The sequence below is a fragment of the Trachypithecus francoisi genome, unplaced genomic scaffold (assembly GCF_009764315.1).
Source record: "Trachypithecus francoisi isolate TF-2019V2 unplaced genomic scaffold, Tfra_2.0 Lachesis_group21, whole genome shotgun sequence".
Taxonomy (NCBI): domain Eukaryota; kingdom Metazoa; phylum Chordata; class Mammalia; order Primates; family Cercopithecidae; genus Trachypithecus; species Trachypithecus francoisi.
The window spans coordinates 13,326,620-13,352,226 of record NW_022681467.1 but is presented as its reverse complement, the minus strand read 5'-3'; the positions used below and the strand labels follow the sequence as shown (position 1 = coordinate 13,352,226).

Genomic DNA, 25,607 nt, shown 5'->3' with positions numbered 1-25,607 from the left:
TAAAATTTTTTATCAGCTATTGATACAATTTCATAAATGTGCTTGAAACTTAATTGGTTTAGTCTATTAAATTTTTAATTATTTTTCCACAAAAATTGTAAGCCCGTATTCCCTAACTCAAAAACAGAGCCCTGCTGGCAAGCCTGGTTCGGCAACTGGAATCATAGAGCCCGGGTGTTTATCAATACTCGTTATGTGTGCTTACTGGAACATAAACTCACCTGGAATGGGGATCTCTCAGCGTGAAGGGATTTTAATAGGATTCATTCATACATTTGTTCAACATTTTATAAAGACATCTGTCCCCAAAATTCAATTTACAATTTTTACAACATTTTACAAAGACTTTGATCTCCAAATCTCCATTTACAATTTCGCAAGAATTTACATTCATTGCAAACGTTTCTTTCCAGAGTTTTTTAAAGGTCATTTTTTTCCTTGGGTCCAAAACTGTTACTTTCAGATGAGAGGAGAGGCAGCTGAGGCTTACATGTGGAGACTGTGTGTGATGAAAGGGCAGGACACAGCGGCCCCGGATCCTAATTCAGACCAGCCTGCCTCTGGCAATAGGAAAGTCATTTGTTTCTGCGAGCCCATACCATAATCCGGCACAACTGGAGGTTAGAACCATCCTTAAAACTCTTTGGCTATGGGATTCTAGTTTGCCATCTTAATTTATATATTCTATTTCGGCGCTGATTCTCCAGCCCTTTCCCTTTTAAGTGATCCTAATTAGAAAACACACAGGAGGATCCTTCCAGGATTTAAAGGCTGCTGGGATCCCCTCTTTGATCTCCCATCTGAACTACCCTGGACGGTTATTGTTTCACGTTTCTCCCCCTCCCCCCCGCCACTCCCCCCGACCCGCACTCCAGTGACAATTATTGGCATTTTAGAGCCTAGAGATAGAAATAAGATGTCTGACAGGCCTGGCTGCCTACAAATCCAAAGCAAGTACCCCTCCAAACATCTCCCCTCCTCCCTCGCACTTCCCCCCACCCCCCCAAAAAAAAACTGAAAAGGAAAAAATATAGCAGACTCTATAAACAGCTGCCAATTTATTAATAAGATGCTGGAGTTGGTTAGAATTTTAAAGATGCTTCAGGCATCTTTAAAGAGGCAGCAAGCCCTTCCTCTCCCGGGCACAAATAAGTCCAACCAACAGACCCTACCTTAACCATCGCTATTTAAATTCTGCAAAGTGCCGCGGTGACCGGAGGAACCTTCGGAACGGAGCAAGGGTTTGCCTTAATATGGATAATATTTGGTTGAGATGCCTTGCGAGAACTCGAAAGCCGTTGAATTAAGAATCTTAAATCTTTCTAGGGCGCGGAGGAGGAAGGTAGGAAATTGGAAGGGGGGAAGGGAGGCGTGCCGTCAAGAAAGTGTTGCTTATTTATTTAATTTCATTCACCAAAGGAGAATTCGGAGGCTCCATCCCGGAGGCACTGGCGTCCGTGACGCGGGAAGGGCTTGGAAATGTGCGAAGCGGATGTGTGCGAAGGCATGGACTAGGTCCTGGCTCGCTGGGAGGGAAGGGCTGGGCTGGCGCCGGGGAGGAGGAAGGGAGGGAACCGGTAGGAGGCGGGGAAGCGCAGTATAAAAGGCCCGGCCGGACTGAGAGTCCGCTACTCTGAGCCACTTCGGTAAGGCGGGAGGCCGAGCAAGATCTAGGAGGCAAGCGCGCGGTGCCACGGACGGACCCAGTTCGCTCTAGCATCCGACGCTAGGACTCCGCGCTCTCAGCCAGATCCCCGAGCCCTTCCATTCGCCAACCGCCCCCTGCAAAGCATGAGCCGCACGCGGGAGCCCGAGGCTGCAGCGCGGCCATGAGGCGGTGGCCCGGGATCAACGGCTGCGCGACGCCAGCCCCCAAATCCCCTCTGGTCGCGGCACCCCCGGGATAAGCCCCCTAGACGCAAGCCCGCTAGTGCCGAGATTCACTCACAGTTCCTGAGCGCCTGAGCCGCGGGCCCTGAGTCCCGGCAGCTTCCGGCCAACACCTGCGCCAGTGACCAGACGGACGCCCAGCGAGTTGGACTCCCCTCCCTTCCCAGGCTCTACTGGGCGCCGCGGACGCGCCAACAGCCGCGCGGCTAGCGGGCGGCCCAGCAAGTGTCAAGACCCTTCGGAAGGACACTTTGGCACTTCTCCCCTCCCCCGACTGCTTCAGGCAGGGATCGCAGGCAGACACCTGGCTTATCCGGCGCCCCCTCCGTTTTCCATCACTGCAACTCCAGCTCCATTTTGCAATAAAGGTTTCTAACGCAGCCCAGGCACCATCCCACCCACCTACAGCCCCGAGCCTCAGTGAGCACAAGGGCTCTACTCGCGCCCCCCACAGCGACCACGGCAGTGGGCACTTGGTACAGCCCGGCAGGCGGACGCAGACGCCGAGTGCGCCCCGGCTACCTCCAAATCGTGCCAACCTCGGTGTGCCCGGGGCCCCCATCTGGAACCAGCCCTCCCCGGGACTCTGTGTGCGGGGCGGCGCGGCAGGCAGCCCCGAGGAGCGCGGAGAGTAGTGGAGGTGGCTTGCCGGGTGAGTGGCTCGAAACTGCGAGGGCGGGGAAGCCAAGCGTGGAGGTAACTCCCGGCCGCAGCTGAAGCCCTCCTCCTCCTCCTCTCCTCCTCCTCCTCCTCCTCCTCCCCGCGCTCCTCTGGCGGCCGCTCCCGCTCCAGCTGCGGCGCCGCGGCCACATCTGGGGCGCCCATGTGCGCTCGGGGGCTCGGCTGCGCCCGCCCCGCCGCCGACCCCGCAGCCCCCTGCCAGCAGGGTGGCCTCCGGCCCGGCCCGGGTCCCAGGCAGCCCCGGGACCCAGTTTTCGCCGCCGCCGCCGCCAGGCAGCGCCGGGGCTTGCTCCGTAGCCGGCTTGGACACCCCCGGCCTCGCGGTGGCTCCGCCGTGGTGCGGCGGCGGCGGCGGCGGCGGAGGCTCCTGCTCCCCCGGCCCCGCACGCCCTGCCGCGCCCTGCGCCAGCCCCGCAGGCCCGGGAAGCGGAGTCCTGGCGGGAGCCGAGGCGGGAGCCGTGCTGCCGGGTTCCCGGGCTCCTACTCCTCCTCCCCCGGCGCCACCGCCGCCGCCAGCCGCCGCGCCGGGTCCTAAAGCCGCGCGTCTCAAGAGGATGGTGCGCCTGGCGGCCGAGCTGCTGCTGCTGCTGGGGCTGCTGCTGCTCACGCTGCACATCACCGTGCTGCGCGGCTCGGGAGCCGCCACCGGGCCCGACGCGGCCGCGGGCAACGCCAGCCGAGCCCAACTGCAGGTGAGTGCGCCGCCGGAGAGGGGCGTGCGCGCCTGCGGGGATGGTTTGTGGGGCGGGGGTGCTGAGCTGCCTGGTGGATGCAAGGAGGCGGGTGCCCCGCCCCACCTAAGAGCAACTGTTTTGGTAGTAGTTTTGCCCGGACCACTTGACTTAGGCAGAGGCGGAGCGGGGACACGTGCCTGGAGGCTGCACCCGGCTTCCAAGTCTAGCAGCTGCGCTCCTTCAGTTCCGTTGGTCACGGGTCAGGTGCAGAGTTGGTGGGCAGGTGGGAGGGAGCGAGGTTTGGGATGAGCAGAGGAAGTGTGGAGATATGCTTGCTTGGGGGTGCTACCAGTCTTTCGTTGCCCTTCGGAGGCTGAGTAATGTTACTCGAGGCTGGAGGGACGCAAGACTTCACAGGATGATATCCCTGAAGTCTTTGGGAGAAAGAACTCCGGGAGTCTACCCCTTGAGGAAGCAATGCCAAAGGTCAGGACATAATTTCCCAAGGAGAATAGCCAGGCACCCCCTCCTCACCCTCAGGGTTCCCTTGCTTCCAATGTTCCTCCGGAGGCCTCGCCTGAGGTCCCCCGGTTGCCCCCTTGGTCGTGGGGAAGGTGCAGAGTGAAGGCACTGGTAGTGATTTGGGCCAGTGTTACCTGCGGCTTTTAAACTCGTAGCAAAGTCTTTCTCCCAAGGATCTACCCCGTTGAAGGTCGCTTTAGCAATGGGATTCTGTTTATCCATTTCAGCTTCAGGGCAAGGGGAGGGCATAGTGGATGGTCAGACACAATGTGAGTTCTGACTTCTGAAGAGAATTGCCCAGCTAGGCGTTTCCTGCCGCTACCTTAGCGCCTTTCCTTGAATCTAAGGGTGGGACAACTGTAAACTTGGAGCATAGGCAAAAGTAAACAGGGATTTTCCCAGGAGGCAGAGGGGATTCTTTGGCTCCTAAAATCAGCTCAAACCAGGCGGGGTGGTTCACGCCTGTGATCCCAGCACTTTGGCAGGCAGAGGCGGGTGGATCACCTGAGGCCAGGAGTTAGAGACTATCCTGGCCGACATGGTGAAACCCCGTCTCTACTAAAAATACAAAAATGAGCCGGGCGTGGTGGCGCACGCCTGTAGTCCCAGTTACTTGGGAGGCTGAGGCAAGAGAATTGCTTGAACCTGGGAGGTTGCAGTGAGCTGAGATCGCGCCACTGCACTCCAGCCTAGGTGACAGAGCGAGACTCTGTCTCAAAAAAACAAACAAATAAATAAATAAAACGAAATAAGCATTATTCATTGTTCCCAAAGGACTTTATATTCATTGTCTTTGATAATTCACTTTTTACATCTTTATACAATTTGTAGCGAAACTTTACCGTAAAGAGAAAACTCATAAAACACTTCCATTGTGTTTACTACGTGCCACTGTTTTAAGTGCTTTACAGAATCTAACTCACTTAATTTAACCATAATCTTATGAGATATAGTACTGTTAATATAGCCCCTTTACAGATGCAAAAACTGAGGTACAGCGAGGTTAAAAAACTTGTCAAAGTTCAGACATTCCAAACTCTTGATTAACTACACCAAATTTTGTCTCTACCAGGATAGACTAAAGCAAGGTGATTATTGCACGCAATTACAAAACCAACAGTAGAAAAGTACACACCCCAAAGCTTAAAGTTGTTTTAACTTTGAGATATTTCTAAAAATGTCCTAACTTTGTGGGATCTCTCATCTTCTCCTGTGGGTAGCTAGGTACAGTGACAGACTGAGGGAATTTCTATGGGGAACTTGAAGATGCCACCATCCTATAGACTGGGGCACCCACCAATCTAACACTGTAGGGATAATTCTTAGTATCTTCAAGATTTCTGGAAGTTATATTTTATACATGATGCTTTCTTTCCTCATGGACTCATGAAAAGCCATAAAAATGATGTTCTGTGGAAAAGTAAATTTGGCAGATTTCTTTATGAGGTGTTTGCTATCATTAGAATAACCTGGGGTTGGCCTTTTCCGCTTGAACAGTAAGGTAATGAGAGAAGCAGCTGGTGGAAGTGGCAGTTCTAAAAGGGAAGTGGACTGAATTCTCAAAAGGGGCTTTGGCTGAAGAACTGCCCCAAGAGGACAGAACAAATGGAGGATTTAGAAAGAGTTATGCTCCTAGAAATATCTGAGTCCCAAGTAGCTGCTAATCCACCAGCTTCAGCTTATCTTGTAATAGTGTTCGGTGATACTGTCCACTCAATGCACACACTTTTCCAAGCAGAATGATGAATTTAGCAGTTTAGTTCGTAATTTTGCTATTTTGTGATTTGTTATTATAAAAGTTTTATACTCTTCCTGACCAAAGTTATTTCTTTGGCCCTCTGACTCTGCAAAGGTTTTATAAGTCAAATGAAGAATGTTCTGCCAAATGAGGAGGTCTGCAAAAGACATTTATTAGTCCATCATTTTCAGGCCCCAGAAAGTGAATTTGCCAGTAGCAGGTGTATTTGAAGACAAAACTGTGGACACGGTATTCTTTCTTTTTACCAGACATTTTAAACTCAAGTCTTAAACATCATCTAAATTTGTTGGTTCTATGCTGTCCTGAGCTACTAAAATCCTTCTTCTTAATCAGAAAATTAATCAGTCCATATACATCATTTTTATTGTTTTTGTCTCTGTGTACAACCTTCCAAAATATAAGGTTGTCTTAGAAATATGCAATGGTGGGCTTATTTACCTGAATTGTAGTATGTTTGGATTCATCTAAAAAGGGACACATTCTTATTTAAGAACATATCAAGGACACCCAATAAAGTAGTAGTAAGAAAAGCAACAATAATAGCTAAGATTTATTAAGTGCCTTTTATGTGGCAGGCACTGTTCTTAGCACTTTAGACATATTAGCTGTCTTAATTCTCACAAAAATCCCATGAATTAAGTACTATCGTTATTCCTGTTTCAAATGGAGAAACTGAGGTTAGGTAATTTGCCCAAGGTTGCACAGCTAGAAGCTTCTTAATTTATTTTCGTTGTTTTATAGTGGGGAGCTATTTGAAGCATATTTCTATTGCAAGTTCTGGATAAAGTTATACACTCAAGAGAGAGAAATGCTTTTAACAACTTACATTTTCAAATGTATCTTGACATTCTTACTGTGTTCACTATGACATATGTGTATATATACACACATTATATATACATACACATATATGTATAAATATTATCTTACTTTTTTTTGTAGTTTCAGCATACTAGGGGCTACATTTTTTACTCTTTGTATGACTGTCTCCCCTAGTATGCGTGAGTGTGCTCAAAACATTGATAGGTACGATGTGACGAGGTGGCAGTAAAATGTTTTGAGTACACTATCCATATTGATTAACTGGCTGATGAACATAAAAATGTTTGTCTTTGAACTGTTTTCAGTATTTTTACATTATCTAGTAAGAAATTAGACAACTGTGTGCAATAGCTGCGTTAAAATGCATGGAAACATCAACTTTTTTTTTGCTTTTGAATCTTATTTCATTAGAATAAGTATGTCTCATATTAATCAGATACTCAGATTAGTTCTTTCACATATATTTAATTAATGTTAATGAGAAAACATAGACATGGATATAGATATAGATATATAATAAAAGTAGTCTGGAAGACAAAATATAGAATCCATAGGCAATAATAGTACTAATAAAGGTATCTCCTTTGTCTGAAATTCAAATGATTGCCTTTCCACTAAATCTCAGTCAGTTTTAGAATCATAAATTTCTATATATTTTTAGTAGTAAGCCAGAACTCGTTAAGGCAGTGAGATTTAAGCAAGTATTATAAAACACCAATTTGATTATTTTTACAGTAACATTAAAGCAAACCAAACTCTGGAATGTAGTAAAATGTCTCTGTTCTCTATTTCCTATCATCTTTATGAGCACTTCCCATCTTTTATCCCTCTATTGCCTTCAATAAAACAGCTTAGCTTCTTGTATTCACTGCTTTGGATTTAGGAGTTCATCCAAGCTACTTAGAGCAGTAGAAGCAAAAGCATAATTTATCTGTACTTAATACAAGAAAGTCAACAGCCATTTGTGTTTCTTATTTTGTGACTTACCTGCTCATTTTCCAGTCAGGCTGATTACTTTTACTGGATTTTTTTTTTTAATGATGAACAGTTGTCTCACTTAGCTATTGCTGCAGAACAACCCACCCTAAAATTTAGTGATTTAACACAACCACCATTTTATTTCCTCATGAATTTGTATGACAGCACCTTGCTTGGGCTCAGCTGAGTGGTTCTTCTGGTGATTTCACCTGATGTTACTCATGTAGCTGTAGTCATCTGTTGGCTTCATGTGGGCTAGGTGGTTCAAAAATACTTCGCTCATTTGTCTGATAGTTGGTGCTTGCTGTCACCTAGGTTTGCTCTCCATAGAATCTCTCATCCTTAAGGAGTCTAGCTCATATATCTTTACATGGTGGACTCAGAGCAGCAAGAGAATAAAAGCAGAAATTGCAAGACGTCTGGATGAGTTTGTACAACATCATTTCAGCTGCATTCTATTAGCCAAACAAATCACATGGTTACTTAGATTCTAGTGGACAGGAAATAGATTCCACTTCTTGATGGGAGGAGCAACAAAGTCACATTAAAGAAGAGCATGTGTACAGGGAGGAATCGTAGGCATCTTTTTATCTTTGTTCTCCTAATTTTTGATTTACATTTTTAGAACCCGTAGTGCAAGGACATAAAGTGTCCTTTTTGGTGACTGTCTTTTTATCAAGGTGAAATTCTTTATCTCTTTTATTGCCTTTAGTCTTGAATACTTTTTTGTGTCATATTAATATTGCAACTTTGCTCTTTCTTCCTTTTAGAATTTGTTTGGGTGTCTTTTCCAACCTTTATTTTCAAACTTTTTTTGACTTTTTATTTTTTTCTAATTTATTTATTTTGAGATGGAATCTCACTCTGTCACCCAGGCTGGAGTGCAGTGGTGCAATCTTGGCTCACTGCAAGCTCTGCCTCCCAGGTTCACGCCATTCTCCTGCCTTAGCCTCCTGAGTAGCTGGGACTACAGGCGCATGCCACCACTCCTGGCTAATTTTCTGTATTTTTAGTAGATACTGGATTTCACTGTGTTAGCTAAGATGGTCTCAATCTCCTGACTTCGTGATCTGCCCGCCTTGGCCTCCCAAAGTGCTGGGATTACAGGCGTGAGCCACCACGCCTGGCCCAACTTTTTAATTTAAATATATTCCTTATTAATAAGCTATAGCTAAATTGTACTTGTTTATGCAAAGCATCAATGGATTTAACCCATTTATATTTATTGTGACTATTGATAAATTAGAATTTTTTTCATTTTATTTGCTATTCTAAAATTTTTATTTTTCCTCCCTCACTCTCACCTTCAATTTATTTATATCATCTTTGGCAAGAGGATTAGCCTTTCTATGTCTAGATTTTCTCATCTGTAAAATAGATATATAGTAACTATTTCTCAGTATTATTGTAAGGATTAGAACATTGAATGCATGCTAAATGTGTTATTAGAGCTTGGCATTTAATCATTTGATAAGTATTTATTTATTTGTTTATTTAAATAGAGTCTTGCTGTGTTGCCCAGGCTGGAGTGCAGTGGCATGATCTCAGCTCACTGCAACCTCCACCTCCCAGGCTCAAGTGATCCTCCCACCTCCGCCTCCCAAGTAGCTGTGACTACAAGTGCTCACCACCATGCCCAGCTAAGTTTTGTATTTTTTGTAGAGACAGGATTTCACTGTGTTGCCCAGGCAGGTCTCAAACTCCTGGACTCAAGCGATCCACCTGCCTCAGCCTCCCAAAGAGTTGGGATTACAGGCATGAGCCACCATGCCTGGCCATTTGATAAGTATTTAAATATTACTTTTTTAAATTTTTATGAAGTTTTGAAAGTTATCTGTTCTATTTCTATTATGTTTAACATTTTAACAAACATAATTGAACTAACACTTTTCTATTAATGCTGAGAATCAACCATTATCTATAACCTAAACCCATCACATAAACAAGATTCTGACATGCTAGATGCAAGATTCTCTGTCTTGTCTGTATACTATCTCTAATTTTTTAATCTTCTGAAATTTTAGTGCTAGAATATTTCTTTTAATCTTTCTTTTTTCTTTCTTTTCTTTTAGTATGTCTATTTTAGGAATCAATTCTTACCAGTTTTATTATACTCCCAATAATTATTTAGACTTAATTCTAAGATTTACTTATTTATCTAGCTGCTGCCTTTTGAGACGGAGTCTAGCTCTGTTGCCCATGCTGGAGTCCAGGAGTGCAGTGGTGTGATCTCGGCTCACTGCAACCTCCCTCTCCTGGGTTCAAGCAATTCTCGTGCCTCAGCCTCCCAAGTAGCTGGGATTACAGGTACCCGCCACTATGCCCGGCTAATTTTTGTATTTTTAGTAAAGACAGGGTTTCACCATGTTGGCCAGGTTGGTCTCGAGTAGATTTCTCTCTTTTATGATCTCAGGTGATCTGATCTCAGGTGATCTGCCTGCCCCGGCCTCCCAAAGTGCTGGGATTACAGGTGTTAGCCACTGTGTCTGGCCTGCTGCTGCTTCTTCAATCTCATACTTTCATCTTTTATTTTGCTAAAACAGTTTCAAAAATTTTTTCAGAGACAATTTATTTATTATGAACTCTGTGAGAACCTATATCTTTAGACCTATCTTTATTTGATTCTCAAAATTAAATGCTAATTTGGCAGTTGTCTGTCTTCTATCTTATTCCCCCTAAGAATTTTAAGAATACAATTTAATTTTTTATACTATCTCATATTTCAGATGAGAAGCCTAATACCATTTCTTTGTAGGTGAAACTCATAAAACTTGATGCTTTTATGAGTTTTTCCTTTATTCATAATGTTCAGAAATTTTAACAGATTGTGTTTAGATTCAGGGCTTTAGCTGTTAGTCCTGTTCAGCATATGGTGAACCCTCTCATTCTGAAGTCCCAACTTTGTCTCCAGCTTGAAAAAATTTGTTTAGTTATATCTTTGGTATTTCCAATATCCCTGAACTCTTTTTCTGGAACTCCTGTTAGAGATTGAAACTAACATTGAGATTGAGATTTCAAGATCCATCTTTAATGTCTCTTAATTTTTCTTCTCATACTTTTATTTCTGCTTTTTAATTGTGTCTTATGTCTTGAGGCATTCTTCTGGCTATTTCAACCCCAGTGTCTTGTTTAGGAATATTTCATAACTGAATGCTCATAGTAAATATCAGATGCAAATGTCAAACTCAGCCACTCTGAAACCCAGGACTGAATGAAATAGCTCTACCATTTCCTGCCCTCAGCCTTTTCTCCTAACTTTTATAGCTTCTTTTCTCCCCTTCTTTTTCCTTTCCTTTCTTTCCTTTTTCTTCCTTTTTTATCTTCCTTTCCTTTTTCCTTATCTTTCTTCTCTTCTCTCTCTCTGCATTTTTTAAAGTTTTTTTTTTAAAAAACTATATATAATTTACATACAATAAAATGGATGAATCTTAAGGATTCAGTTTCATTTTTACAGTTGTATATGCCTATATAGTTATCACCAAAATTAGGATATAGAACATTCCCCATCACCCAGAAAGTGTTCCGGTGCACAATTGTAGGCAATTTACTCCTTCCAGAGGCAACCAATTTCTGGCTTCCATTACCATAGATTAGTTTCGCCTGTTTCAGACTTTCACATAAATGGAAAGGTTTGCATTTTTCTGTGTGCCTGGCTTCTCTCATTAAACATAGTTTTTGAGATTCATTTATTTTGTGTATATCAGTAGATTTCTCTCTTTTATTGCTAAATGATAGTCCACTGTGTAACTCTATCACAATTTGTATATTCCCATCAATGGACATTTGGTTTGTTTCCATTGCTTTGCATATTATGAGTGAGACCATGTTAGTGTTTTTACACAAGCCTTTCTGTGGACTCATGTTTTCATTTCTTGTGAGTACATTTCTAGTAGTAAGGCTGACATAGTGTCTGTTCTTGATATTATTGTGGCAATTCTTCTAGGGAAGCTGACTTTTTAGAGATCTCACTTTCCTTTTCTCAGCTCTGTAGTGCTTCACTTTCAATCGATTGCCACTTGTTTCTTATCTACCAGAAATCCCTCTCTCTCTTCTGTAGTTGGCCCTTCTTTCAGTTTTCCAGTTCTGTTGTGGATTGACTCATATTTCTTCTACTTCTTCCATAGAATCAATAAATAGAAAAGAGGTAAATGCCAACTTGGGCAGCCACCTTGAGCTGAAACACTATAATTCTATTTCTTAATCTTATTTTCCTTTATATAAACCAAAATAAAGTTATATCATTTGTGCTGTTCCTTCATTGATTCACTTCTACCCATAGTTTAAAAGGCATTAATCTTTGAGGTTTGGGGGCATCCTCAGATGTCTATGCATTTGGTCACGAAGAATCTGTTTTGGTTTTAAACTTACAAAGCAAATAATCTCAATAACATTTTCCACATGTCATACAAGGGTTTTTAACAGCTCTTAATATCAGAACATTTTTCCTCTGATATGCCCATTAAATCCTTTATGCTACATGTTAATTTCTTGTTCACTTTGTTCACTCTTTTTTCTTCCCAGTGTTCATAAACAGGTGGCTGCACTCTTTTCAAGAAACTTCTCCTGCAGAACTTGAAGATTATTATGTAATAGCTCCTTTGTCATTTCCAAATTCCATTATCTCAGTTTCTTTAACTTGTCTTCACTAGTCTTATTGTAAAACACCTTAGTGCTTTCTGTGGTTCTATTATGTCTCTCTCATCTTCTGAGAGCATCTGTCTTTTGCAACCCTTGGCTTAGAGTTTACAAATTTTACCCTTTACAAATGTTATGATTTGTAAACAAAAGGATGACAATGAAGCCCCTTTCCCCAATGATAGCTAAGAGTGTCCCTCTGTCTCTACTCATCCCCCAAAAGACAGGAGATCATTTAGAGATGGGATGGGGTTGTTGGTTTAGTGCCCAGATTATATGTGGTGGGTTCAAACAAACAGCAAGGGAATGTGTTATAGAAAATAAAAAAGAAAAGAACAAAAAAACTTCACTTTGCATGTTATTTAAACCTTATACAATTCCTTTTTATAAGAATTAAACTGTGAACATAAATACATAAAACTTAATTTATTTCTTTCTGTGGCTTATCAGTCAAGAGTTTAGATCACGTCCAGTGCTGACAAAACCAATATGCTTCTTATGCCTAGTGTTTCTCTTGGAACTAAACACTCACTGCCCACTGTGGTCCCTGTCTTGATAATGTACCCTTCTGGCTCTTTCTCTTCCCTGCCTGTCTTCCTCTTCCCCTACCAGAGATTTCTGGGTTCATCTCTCAAATAAATTACTTGTTCTTTGTCTCAGGGTCTGCTTCTGGGAAAACCCACACTAAATGAACCACACCCGAATGATAGTCATGATGATAATGGATACTCCTCTAGGTCGTAACAATACAGGAAGTCTCCAGAAAGGTAACAGAGCAGAGTTTCCATGAGGCACCTGCTTGTTGTTGTCATTAACAGCGAGGAAGTCTGTTAGCCTCAGAGAGATGCGCTGCAGGCAGCAAAAAAAACCAGGCTATCCCATGCACTCCCAGAGCAGTCAGGAAGAGGGAAATTCCAAAATTGCAGAGATGGGCTGCAAAGGTCACGCACAGGCAAAGCCTACAAATTCCTGGTATTCAGAGATCTAGTGGGTTCTTTTTCTCCTGAGATGCTGATCCCATGGTCCTTTACTATGTCAGGTGGGAGGATGAGTGACAATGGGGAGGCCTCAGAGGCATGTGGGATTGTCCTCTAATGCCTGAAATAAGCAGAGGCCTTGACACAAATAGCTTAGCATCAACTCCCTAAGCACAGACCAGCATGTGTCCGTGGAAAGTTATCTTTGTAAACCAAGTAGAAGTCAAAACAGTAGGTTAACTACCCCTTCTTCCTGTTGGCCTGACTCATGCACATTTCAGTAAACCCAATCATCTTGCAGAGAGCACTCTCCATGGCTGATACACATCCATTAGACAGCAACACCCGCATTCTCCATGGAAGAGATAGTACTGTGAGGTTCATGGAATAGAAGAGTTCTGTCTTCAAGTTTGGGTCTCTGAGCTGCCCGATTTGCAATTTTGAGGACCCCAGTCACCAGATATTCAAGAGCAGTGACCTGGAAAAGGTCAGGTAGACTTTGAATGCCATGGGCCATTGATATCTTCTGGACACCACTTATCTATTTTCAAAAATAACAAAGTATGTCCAAAATCTATATGAAGAATGCAGAGAAGCTGGAAATGGTCATAGCCCACCCCAGTGTTAACTTCCTCCCACAAGCATCCAGATAGAATATTTTCACCAAGGACAAAGAAACAAATAGCCGACATGCCTTGCCTCACAGGTAACCCTGGGAGATAGCAGTGAGGACAGGAGGAGAACAGTGGCAGTCATTTTACTATCATTTTTTTAAAATACAGCTTTGTCAAAGTGCAATTAACAACTAATAAACTGTACATATTTAAATGAAAAATGTGACAATACTGACACCTGTAAAACCATCACCATAGTCAAGATGATGAATAAATCCACCATCTGAAAAGTTTCCTTGTGCTCCTCTGTGAGCTTCAGCAATCTCCGGGCAACCACTGATCTGCCTTATCTCACTGTAGATTAGTGTTGGATTTCCTAGACTTTTATATATGTGGAATACAGAATGCATAGCATTGCATGATATGGCTTCTTTGCTCACCATAATAATTTTGAGATTCATTCACGTTGTTTTGTGCATAGAGAACTTATTCGTTTTTATTACCAATTCATATTCTATTGTGTGGATATACCACAATATGCTTACCCATTGACTCATTTAGGTTATTTCCTATTTGGCAACTATTAAAAATGCTGTGAACATTCGGGTATAAGCCTTTGTGTGAACATTTGCTTTCATTTCTCTTGGGTGAATACTTTGGAGCAGAATGGTTGGATCATATAGCAGTTGTATGTTTAGCTTATTAAGAAATTCTGGAACTCTTTTTGGTATACTCACATAAAGTATTTAGGATCTACAACAATCCAGGTACTTCCTTGGAAAACTTCACGGAATTTGAAGGTTGAATCCCAGGATGCTATTTTTCTATAGTTAAAATATAAATGTATGAACTACAGTATATTATGAAATACTGGAAGAAGGAGAGAAGACACTGTCTCCTTAGAAAGAATTCTCCTTTCTTTTCAGAATGCCCAAAGTAGTCTCATGGGTCTCGATTCTCCAAGTGATGGTGGTGACATCGATTGTAGTGACCATCATGGTGGGGGTTGTGAAAAGAAAATTAGATGCTGAACCAAAAAAAAAAAAAAAAACAGGCTGGAAAAGTGTCCCAGAAGAAAACTCTACTTCTCCCACATCCTGCTGTCCAATATTCCTTGATTCTCTTGCCCCATTCCTAGTCCCCATGAGTGGAAATTAAAAAACCAGAAATGGATTTCGTATCTTCTGCCTGGGGCCTCAATTACATTGTGCCATAGAAACCTGGTATGGATTTTGAGCTCAAAATGAATTGGAAGCCAGGGTTATTGCTGGGAATCTTCAAATTTCAGGGAGTAGAAAGAGCAAAAATAAAAATGGAGATTCCCACCGGGCGCGGTAGCTCATGCCTGTAATCCCAGCACTTTGGGAAGCCAAGGTAGGCAGATCACGTGAGGTTAGGAGTTTGAGACCAGCCTGACCAACATGGAGAAACCCTGTCTCTACTGAAAATACAAAATTAGCTGGGCATGGTGGTGCATGCCTGTAATCCCAGCTACTTGGGAGGCTGAGGCAGGAGGATTGCTTGAACCAGGGAGTTGGAGGTTGCAGTGAGCCAAGATTGTGCCATTGCATTCCTGCCTGGGCAACAAGAGTGAAACTTGATCTCAAAAAAAAAAAAAAAAAAAAAAAAAAAGGAGATCCCATTAGATGTTCCTAATTCTTGGCCCAAGAAATGAATTGAGGAAATTCTGACCTTCTGGGCACATGGGACGTAGGAGAGCACAGATTGTTAGTGACTCACATAGGATTCTCATTATGAGGGAAAATATTGTCCTTCTCTTACACATAAGGTAACCCATCCATTGCCCAAATGTTCACTAGGTGCATTCATGGCCCAGAGATAGACAAGAAGCTCAGAATGGCTTCTCAGCCCTTGCGCCTGGAATGTGGTCTACAGACCACAAGCATTAGCATCTCCTGAAAGCTTGTTGTAAAATAACAGTCTTAAGTTATGCCCAGAACTACTGAATCAGAATCTGCATTTTAAAAATGTTTATTTATATATATTTGGGGAGTACAGGTGCAGGTTTCTTAGGTGTGTATATTGCGTAGTAGTGAGGTCTGGGCTTTTAGTGTACTCATCACCTGAGTAGTGAACATTGTACCCAATAAGTAATTTTTCAGCCCTCATCCCCTCCACCTCCCACCTTTTGGAGTCCCCAATGTCTGATTACTCTTTGTATGTCTGTGTATGCCCATTGTTTAGCCCCCACTTATAAGGGAGAACATGTGGTGTTCGACTTTCTGTTTCTGAATTATTTCGCTTAGCATAATGGCCTCCCGTACCAGCCATGTTGCTGCAAAAGACATGACTTCATTCTTTTTTATGTCTGAGTAGTATTCCATGGTATATTTCTTTACCCAATCTTCCACTGATGGACACTTAAGTTAATTCCATGTATTTGCTATTGTGAATAGTGCTGTGATAAACAGATGAGTGCAGGTATCTTTTTGATGTATTGATTTCTTTCCCTTTGGGTATATACTCAGAAGTGGGATTGCTGGATTGAATGATAGTTCTATTTTTGGTATTTTGAGAAATCTCCATACTGTTTTCTATAAAGGTTATGCTTATTTACATTCCCATCAACAGTGTATAAGTGTGCCCTTTTATCCACGTCCTTGCCAACATATGTTGTTTTTAGACTTTTTAACAATAGCCATTCTGACTTGTGTAAAATGGTATCTCATTGTGGTTTTAATTTTTTTATTTATCTGATAATTAGTTATGTAAAGCATTTTTTCATATGTTTGTTGTCCTCTTGTATGTCTTCTTTTGAAAAATGCCTGTTCATGTCCTTTATCCACTTTTTAACGAGGTCATTCGGTTTTTTCTTGCTGAGTTGTTTGAATTCCTTTTAGATTCTGTATGTTAGCCCTTTGTCAGATGCATAGTTTGCAAATTTTTTTTGTACAGAATCTGTATTTTGACAAGGTCACCAGGTTAATCATCTGCAGGTCATGGTTTGAGAAACACTGGTCTACATGCATGTTTTTCTTACAAGTTGCAGGTTCCAGAAAGCACTTAATACAGGTCCTGTGTTATCCAACTATTGCCTAATAATACGGTAGGACAGCTACTACAAATCTCAGTGGTCTGCAGTTCTAAGCATGTACTCTTATACTCAGGGGTCTGTGGGTCAGCTGAGGTTCAGTAGATCTAGGCAGGGCATGGCTTTAAGCTATGGTTTGGGTCTAGGTTTACGCCATGGGTCTCCCATTCTTTTGTGACCAGCAGGTTACCTGCCACACATTTCTCTCATGGTGATGGGATTATACCTCAGTCGTATCTGTTACCATTTCATCAGCCAAAACAAGTCACAAGATCCAACAGACTAGCCAAAAATTGGTTATGGGCTTTGGAGTTGTTTTGATTCCAGTTCTGCTGCTCAGTTAAGTCTCTGCCCCTAAGCAAAATCCTTACACTTCTCTACATCTCTGTGTCCCATTCAGTAAAATGGGATAAGAATAGTTACATCACCAGGGCTGTGTTGGGAAGCTGCTCAGCCTGACTCTGGGGCCAGAGTCAGGCCAAGAGGGAGAGTGAGTCCCAGAGGGCCCTGCCACTGAGAAGTTAGAGCTAGAGAAAGCTCCCACATGTCATCCTGTGGGTTGCTGTGGCAGCACGTGATTCAGCCCCCACCAAGGGTTGTTTCTGAGTCAAGAAACACACTCCCATCTCTTTCCATCTTTTTTCGGAAGGGTTGCCCTTTCACTGCTTACAAATTGTGTGCTACATAGTAGGAACTGTGCCTGCAAATACGTTATTCATCACTTATGGGGCTTGGACAATTTGAGCCTGTGACCACTTTCCCTGATGAAAGGGCACTGTTTCCTACCTTCCTTCCCCAGATGCAACAAAAGAAACAGAACATGCCTGGGGACAGGAGTTCCACAGGCTCTGTGCGTTGTATATTGTACTTCTTTTTTTTTGAGATGGAGTCCCATTGTGTCACCCAGGCTGGAGTGCTGCGGCACAATCTTGACTCACTGCAACCTCCACCTCCCGGGTTCAAGCAAGTCTACTGCCTCAGCCTCCTGAGTAGCTGGGATTACAGGCGCCCACAACCATGCACGGCTAATTTTTGTATTTTTAGTAGAGACAGGGTTTCACCATGTTGTCCAGGATGGTCTCGATCTCTTAACCTTGTGATCCACCTGCCTCGGCCTCCCAAAGTGCTGGGATTACAGGCGTGAGCCACCATGCCCGTCTCGGCCATACTTCTAACAAAGACCTACTCAGAGTTACAATTCTTGGGAGTGATACAGTAGAAGACAATTATGTGAACAAACTTCTCACCTTTCCAACTAACGCTGGGATATTCATTGAGTTAGCGTGGGAAAGACTGGCCCCCATGATTCAATTGCTTCCCCCGGGTCCCTCCCACAACACGTGGGAATTCTGGGAGAAACAATTCAGTTGAGATTTGAGTGGCGACAAAGCCAAACTGTATCATTCCACCCCCGACCCCTCCAAATTTCGTGTCCTCACATTTCAAAATCAATCATACCTTCCCAACAGTCCCCCAAAGTCTTAATTTATTTCAGAATTAATCCAAAAGTCCACAGTCCAAAGTCTCATCTGAGATAAGGCAAGTCCCTTCTGCCTATGAGCCTGTAAAATCAAAAGCAAGCTAGTTATTTCCTAGATATGATGGGGGTACAGGTATTGGGTAAATACAGTCATTCCAAATGGGAGAAATTGGCCAAAACAAAGGGATTACAGGGCCCAGGCCAAGTCTGAAATCCAGCAGGGCAGTTAAATTTTAAAGCTCCAAAATAGTACCCTTTGACTCCATGTCTCACATCCAGGTCACGCTTATACAAGAGGTGGGTTCCCATGGTCTTAGGCAGCTCTGCCCCTGTGGCTTTGCAGGGTCAGCCTCCCTCCAGCTGCTTTCAGGGGCTGGTGTTGAGTGTCTGCGACTTTTCCAGGCACATGGTGCAAGCTGTCGGTAGATCTACCATTCTGGGTTCTGGAGGACAGTGGCTCTCTTCTCACAGCTCCACTAGGCAGTGCCCAAGTAGGGACTCCGTGTGGGGGCTCTGATCCCACATTTCCCTTCTGCACTGCCCTAGAAAAGGTTCTCCACGAGGACCCTGCCACTGCATCACACATGAGGTCCCTCCCACAACACATGAGAATGCTGGGAGATACAATTCAATTGAGATTTGAATGGGGACACAACCGACATATCAACATGCCCCTGACCCAGCAATTCCACCTGAGTATGTGCCCAACAGAAATCTATTCACTAATGCACTCAAAGACCTAAAAAAGAATGTTCATAGCAGCACTGTTTAAAATGGTCCCAAACCTGGAAATAACCCCAATGCCGTCAACAGAATAGATAATAAGATAGTTAAGTGTACACAGTGGGAAGGAACAAATGACAACTACATACAACATGCACAATTTCACAAATGTAATGTTGAGTGAAGGAAACCAGGCACGGTAAAGTACATGCTGGATAATTCTGTTTAGGTAAAGTTCCAAACCAGGAATAAGGAACCTGTGCTGTTGGAAGAGAGTTACCTTTGTCAAGGAAGTAATGAAAAGGGAGTCCAAGGAGGGCAGCTAGGGCACCGGTGATGTTTTGCCACTTGATCTAGGCATTGCTTACATAGGTGTCTTCAGTTTGTGAAATTTCATTGAGCTGTAGAGTTATATATGTGTATATTTCTGTAGGAATGTCATACTTCAATTTTAATAAAAGAGTAAAGAACGCAGCAGGCAGGGTACATGGTGTAGAAGAGATGGCTGGTTTTCACTGGGAAAGATGACCCACAGCCCTGGAATTCACTCTCTGGGCTCCCTGATGTGTGTGCTATCCTGCAGATTGTTCTCCAAATGGGAATGAATGCAGGCTAGTTTCAGTATTATGGGGGTGCTCCTCTGCCTCAGGTCCCAGTGCCATTGTTACAACATCAAAGACCAACTGCTGGCTGAGATGCGGTCCATATGAAAAGAGTGACCAGCAAATTTACTGCTTGACTTCATTCCCTTTAAAAGGAATTGGCTCCATGGTCCTCCTTCAAAGCTCAATTGTAGACATATATCTTCTTTATAGGACATCGTTTACAATAAAGAGGAGCAATAACTTAAAATTTTTAAAACAGAATACCTTTGAGAGCACTGTGAGATGGACATTCCATTTCATAAACATCACTGTGGTTACATTGCCCAAACATTCCCAGAAGTCCAGCCATGGGCCTGCGAGCCTTCTACTGGACATGGTGACATTTGGGGACTAATTTGAATTATATTTTTATGCTCCAGCCCTTTCCCTAGGCTCTGAAAGTTCTTGAGAAGGTCATTAATGAGAGGCAGTCTACTTCAAAGCAGAGGGCCACCTCACTAAAATCAGGCAAAATGGCAAAATTCATAGCCCATCACTCATTAACTTATTTGGAGCTGCCCTTCAGTGGAGTAAACATTTTTTAAGGGTTAGGGCCAAATTAAACTCCTGGATCAATTATACGTGGTTCCCCAATACCCACATGGACATCACTCCACATAATTCCAGTGTGAAAATGTCACAGACTTACTAGCATTTCCAGATACTAGAACTCAGCTGGAAAACAGCAAAGTTGTTTGTATGCCTGTCAGAAAATGAAGAATGTTATTAACTTTCCAAGAAAGAAGAAAGTAAAATTATAACATACAGGAAGTTTTTGGCTTCACATAGAGTCTGACCCAGATGTGAAAGTCACATCTACAATCAAAATGACCAGCCTCCTGAAAACTGACCAATCCAGAATAATCCTTTCAAGTTCACTCATGATAGCAGTTGATCAGCCCATAGGGGATACAACGTTCTAAAGAGTGGTCAAGTCATCCATTTCTGTGTAACCCATTACTCCTGAAAAGGTTCAGCTCTCCACACTTTGCTGGAAAAAGGCTAACAACTCAGTGCATCCCTCCCTCTCTGCTCCCCTCACTGGTACATTCAGGAAGACACGAACCAGGTGAGACAACTGAGAGCTCCTTACTGAGAGTGTGAAGTGATAGCGGCACAACACACAATTCTGAAGACATCACGAAATGAGATAAATCTGGGGAATCCACATCAACTAGAAAAAAACTGGAAACATTTGAAGAGGCATTGGGATCACAAAGAGAGTGAATCTAAACATCGAACAGCAGGTATTAAATAGAAATAATGAAAGGCAGGTTCTTAAGAAAAAATACATGGCAGACTAGGTATTCGAAGTTCTGTTCCAGGTTCTCCCCAGGGAATCATTGCCCTGAAGCTCTGTCCGGTGTGGTTCTCTCATGCCCCACAGTGGTTCTTTTACTTCTTATTCGCCAAGGCCAGGATTAATGCTAAGGTCTGGACTAACCCAATAATGGACATGAATGGCCTTGGCCTTAAATTTTCAGGGGTCCATCTGCAGGTTCCTCCCTGAGATCTGAGAAGGTTTTTACTTACTTCTTTCATTTTAAGGTGAATGCTAGTGGGGGAATTATTGCGGTGTGCCTCGAGAAGGTTCTGTGTCTTGGTCCTTGGTGAAGTACCTTTTGTGCCACCAGGATACGTGGGCACATGACAGGCACTCACATACGCAAAGGTCACTGCACGTGGCTGCAGGAATGCCCAGGTTGGACCGGGGCTTCATCTGTGCTCCAACCTGCCTGCACTCCATGGTGAGGCACTCTGCTTAGAAGGCAGGTTGCAGACACTCCACAAATTCTAGAATGTTGTTGTTGGCAAGATAGTCAAGCCCCAATGTCTCATTTCATTGACAAATAATCTAAAACCTGGAGAAATTAAAAGATTTGGCCAAGACCATACCATTCATTCATCCTAGTGCCAGCCAGTACCAGACTCCAAAGCAAGTCATCTTTCAGGAACCACACAACCCCCCATTCCTGAACATCTGTAAAAGTTTTTATAGCCCCGCTTAGCTGAAGAGAATTTAAACGTACATCTAAAGTGCTGGGGTCCTGCTACATGGTGGTTGCTGTTAGGTTGTTACAGGAGCAGAAAAGTAATTAAATGGACATGAATTTTCTCTTTTATTTAATATACAACAAAACTGCAGTCAGGCAAATGAAATAATGTACATATAAGCATTGAGCACTGCCCAGCCACCTAGTTAGCATTCTACAATTCCATTCATTCATTCAGCACTTTCATATCGCGTGGTTATGATGAGCAGATATTGTGCTAGGCACTGGAGATTCAATAGAGAACAAGCTTGTGTTCTAGAAAGAAAACTGACAAGAATTGATTCATAATAAAGAAATTATTATAGATTGTTATAGGTGCTTAGCAGGACATAAACAGGGAGCAAAAGACAGGGAATAACTGAGAGTTCTTACTAAAAGAGGGTGGTCAAGGAAGGACTTGAGGGAAAAGTGACACTTGAGTCCTGAGTTGGAGGATAGAAGGACCAGCTCTGCAAAGAACTTGGGAGAGCCGGTCAGGCAGATGGAATCACAAACACCAAAGCCTTGAGGTGGGAAGGACTTTGGCATGACTAAGGGATGGAAAAGAGACTGGAGAACAGTGTGTAAGGAAGAAAGTGGCACATGAACTTGTAGAAAAAAGCAAGAGTTTTGCAGGTCATGATAAAGAATATGGCTGTTCTAGGACTGGTGAGGAAGAAGCCATTGAAGAGCTTCTAAATGATGGCTCCATCTGATCAGTGGAGAATGAGAGGGAAAAACATAGATATGTTAGAAAATTTCATAATAATCCAGGTAGGAGGTAATGGGATGTGGACCAGGGTAGAGAGGAGTGGATGGATGCAAGACACAATTTTGAGACAGAGCCAACAGGGTATGCTGGTGGATTGCATTTCAGAGTTAAGAAGTGAAGAGTCAAAGACAATTTCCAGTTTTACAAGGGTAGAGTTCGTGTCAGTGGATTTACATGGGATATGTGGAATATGAGATGCCTCCGGGACATGTAAGTGAAGATCATAGCAGGGAGGTTGTCAAGTGGACAAGCTGAGAGTGAGACGACATGACCAAAGTGGTAAAAGGAGAACCAAGAGGGATGGTGTCACAGAAGTCAGGGGAGAAGAATGCCTTAAGGAGAGAGGACTTCTATTGAATACTGCTGTGAGAACAAAAAAGATGAAGCCAGAGACGTGCTCATTCAACTGAGCAACGCAGCTATGACTGGTGACCTGAATGACAGCAGTTGCAGAGGCATCATGGGAATAGACTCCAGTGTCTGTTGGGTAAAGGAATAAATGGAAGGTGAGGAAATGGAGACAGAATATACAAATAAGTCTTGCAAAAGTTTTACTATAAAGAGGAGATATATGAACATGTGGTCAAAAAAGAGTTTTTGGTTCGTGTAAGATCAGAGATACCAGGGCATCTGTGATGCTGATGAGAACGATCCAATAGAGAGGGAGAGACTGAGGATGCAAAACTGAGAGAGGAGAAATGAGGAGTGAATCCTTCAAGAAGGCAAGAGGCTATGTGTGAGCATTGGCCTTTCTTAGAAGCAGGAAAGCTTATTCTGTGCAACAATTGGGAAGAGGAAGAAAATGAGCTATGCAGACAGGAGAATAGATAGAGTAATGGTAATAAAAGAGTTACCATCCCATGACTCCTGTTCCATCAGTGAAATATGAAGGGAGGGCAGGAGCATAAGTAGGACATTTGAGGAGAGAAGATATGAAATGGTCATCTTGGGTACTGAAGCAAGTAAGATTGTGAAGGAAGGGCAATTGGATTTTGGAACAGCGCTTAGTATTCATTTGAGGGTTTGAGGACATGAATCTAAAATAAAGCAAGTTTGTCAAGTTGGATGCTTTTATTGTTCCCATCACCCACCTGCTTGGCTACTAACTTACAGAAGTTGGATCACTGAGTTCAACCAAAATGGAAGTGTTGCCAGTCAACTATATAAGGAGAAGAGAAGGGGGCAAGCAGAGTTGAGAGCCGTTGCAAGGAAATGATTAAAATAAAAGAACACACGTCAAGGAAGGAAAGTAAAAACAAGAGAATGCTGAAGGGAGTTGAGAAAATGGTAGTGGCTTAGACATCTCAACTAGTTTTAAAACTGGAAAAATGAGTTAAAAGAACGGGAAGTGTCTTTATTAGAAAGTTTACTGACAACAGGTCTAGGGAAGAGGGTGGTTGAGATGCAGTAGAGGGAAAGGGTGTAGGAGGTGAGGAGGTCCAAGAACTGGGGAGGTCATCTATGTGGATGTTGAAGTCACCAAAAAGGATAACAGGAGGTCAATGGTAATGAAGACTAAGCCAGAAGCTGGGCTTTTCAATGAATAGAGAATGACCAGAAACTCCACAGAGCAGTTGGAACATCCAACATCTTGAAAGGAGCAGGATTTGTTTGTCTGGTTTTTGTTTATATTTTTCAGGAGGAAGGGGAAGAAAAGGTCAGGAGGTAGCCATGGGACCAGGAAGATCAGAAGGAGGTTGAGGGGATGTTCAGAGAAGTGGAAAATGAGAGATTGATTATCATGGAGTAAGAGCCCTAGAAGGCCAGTAAAGGACAGGTTTGGGAAGGTGAAGGAGGAAAGGCTGAGTCCAGTTAAGTGTTCAGAGATGTATAGAGTCGAGAGCCTGGTCTCTTGATGGCAACTGGGGTAGCCATGATAGGAATGGTCCTGAGCTTCTCTTGAATGGAGGTGAGACCCTTTGCTCATTGGCATGGTGGCTTCTAGGCTGTTGTTTCTATGCTGATTTAGGTTGGTATAAAAGCATCAGATGAGGGGTAGGAATTACTTGAGCCTCAATCAGTGAGGTTGGCAGCCATAGCTTAAGAAATCACGTCCCTTAGTGTTCATGTGTGAAGTGATGGGAGCTGATAGTTATACAGATTTCACCTGATTTTATCTACTTGCCTTTGTCATATACTTAAATAGTCCCTACTATGGGCCAGACACTTTTTTAAGCATTTGATTAATATTGACTTATTTAACCTTCAAAACAACACCTTGAGGTAGGCATTATTATTATCCTCATTTTACGCAATAAGATTAAGTACCTTGCCCAAGTCACACGGATAGCAGAGGTAGAGGCAAGATTTGAACTTTGGCTGTCTGGACACCAGAGTCCATGCTTTTCATCACCGTGACTGCGTGGCTTGGGGAAGAAGTTCCTTATCTATTACCAAAAAGAACTCTTGCCTTGGAAGTCAGAAGACATAACTTCAAGTCCCTGCTGTGTCACTAACTGGCTGTGACCATGGGCACAACATTTAACATCTTTCACCCTCAGCTTTCTTAGTGGTCAGTTCCATGCAATCATTCAGGGACCCAGGATGATAGAGGCCCTGATGTCTTCTTAACAGTCCCAGCTCAGAAGTGACATACATCACTTCTGCTCACATGGATCATCCGTTGACGTGGGATGACTGGGAAATGTATTCCCTGAAAAGAGTTGCCTCCAGCGTCGTGGCACAAAGACGTGTATTTTTGCTAGAAAGCTAGCCCTCTCTGACTCTTTACTCAATATGGCTTATGCTTTTAAGATTCTGCAGTGTTCCACACTTAGGGCTGTACTCTCAGCTGTTTGTCTTCTTCCTGCCTGACCTCTAGGTCTCTCTTATTATAAAAGCAGTAAAATGACCATCTGCCATGCATCCCCTCACTTTTTCAAATATAAGCTATGAATAAAAAAATAATTAGCCCTTCACTAATGCCAAAACCTAGGGAAGAAATTGAGCGTGCCCAGAATTTTAAGCTATATCTATCACCGTTAAGCATCTGTTTGCACTATGTCTATCCATTAACTAATCAGCAAAACAGGCTTTCAGTAGAAATTGTTACAACTCATTTTATATGGAATGACAAGACTTAGAGGTTCATAGTATTTTTGCAGTTAGAATAGCAGGCACAGTTTTCCTGAAATAGTTAGATATTTGAAGGGAAGCTGGAATTGTTTCTCAGTTTTCCAGATATGTTTGCTTTAGTGGAATGGGGATAGACCTCAATGCTCATGGTATTTGCAGAAGGGAATGTTTGTCTATTACCACATCTCCAATGTAGGCATTGCTGATTCATCTGCAGGTCAGAAAAAGAGCTCTGTTAGCCAGTTCAGGAAGGTCACATTTATAGACAAATCCAAA

The 25,607-nt window shown here is 43.1% G+C and overlaps 1 protein-coding gene across 2 annotated transcripts in view; it reads left to right on the top strand.

Moving 5' to 3' along the window:
• Window positions 1-2,643: 2,643 nt before the first annotated feature.
• Window positions 2,644-25,607, top strand: part of ISM1 (isthmin 1) — a 78,994-nt gene continuing 56,030 nt past the window's right edge. The window contains exon 1 of one of the 2 annotated variants that reach the window (XM_033185588.1): window positions 2,644-3,263. In XM_033185588.1, coding sequence (XP_033041479.1) covers window positions 3,126-3,263 — 138 coding nt within the window. In that variant the 5' untranslated portion in view covers window positions 2,644-3,125. Of the gene's footprint in view, window positions 3,264-20,620; window positions 20,699-25,607 lie in introns of those variants that run through there. The other variant, XM_033185589.1, reaches the window with a different exon arrangement.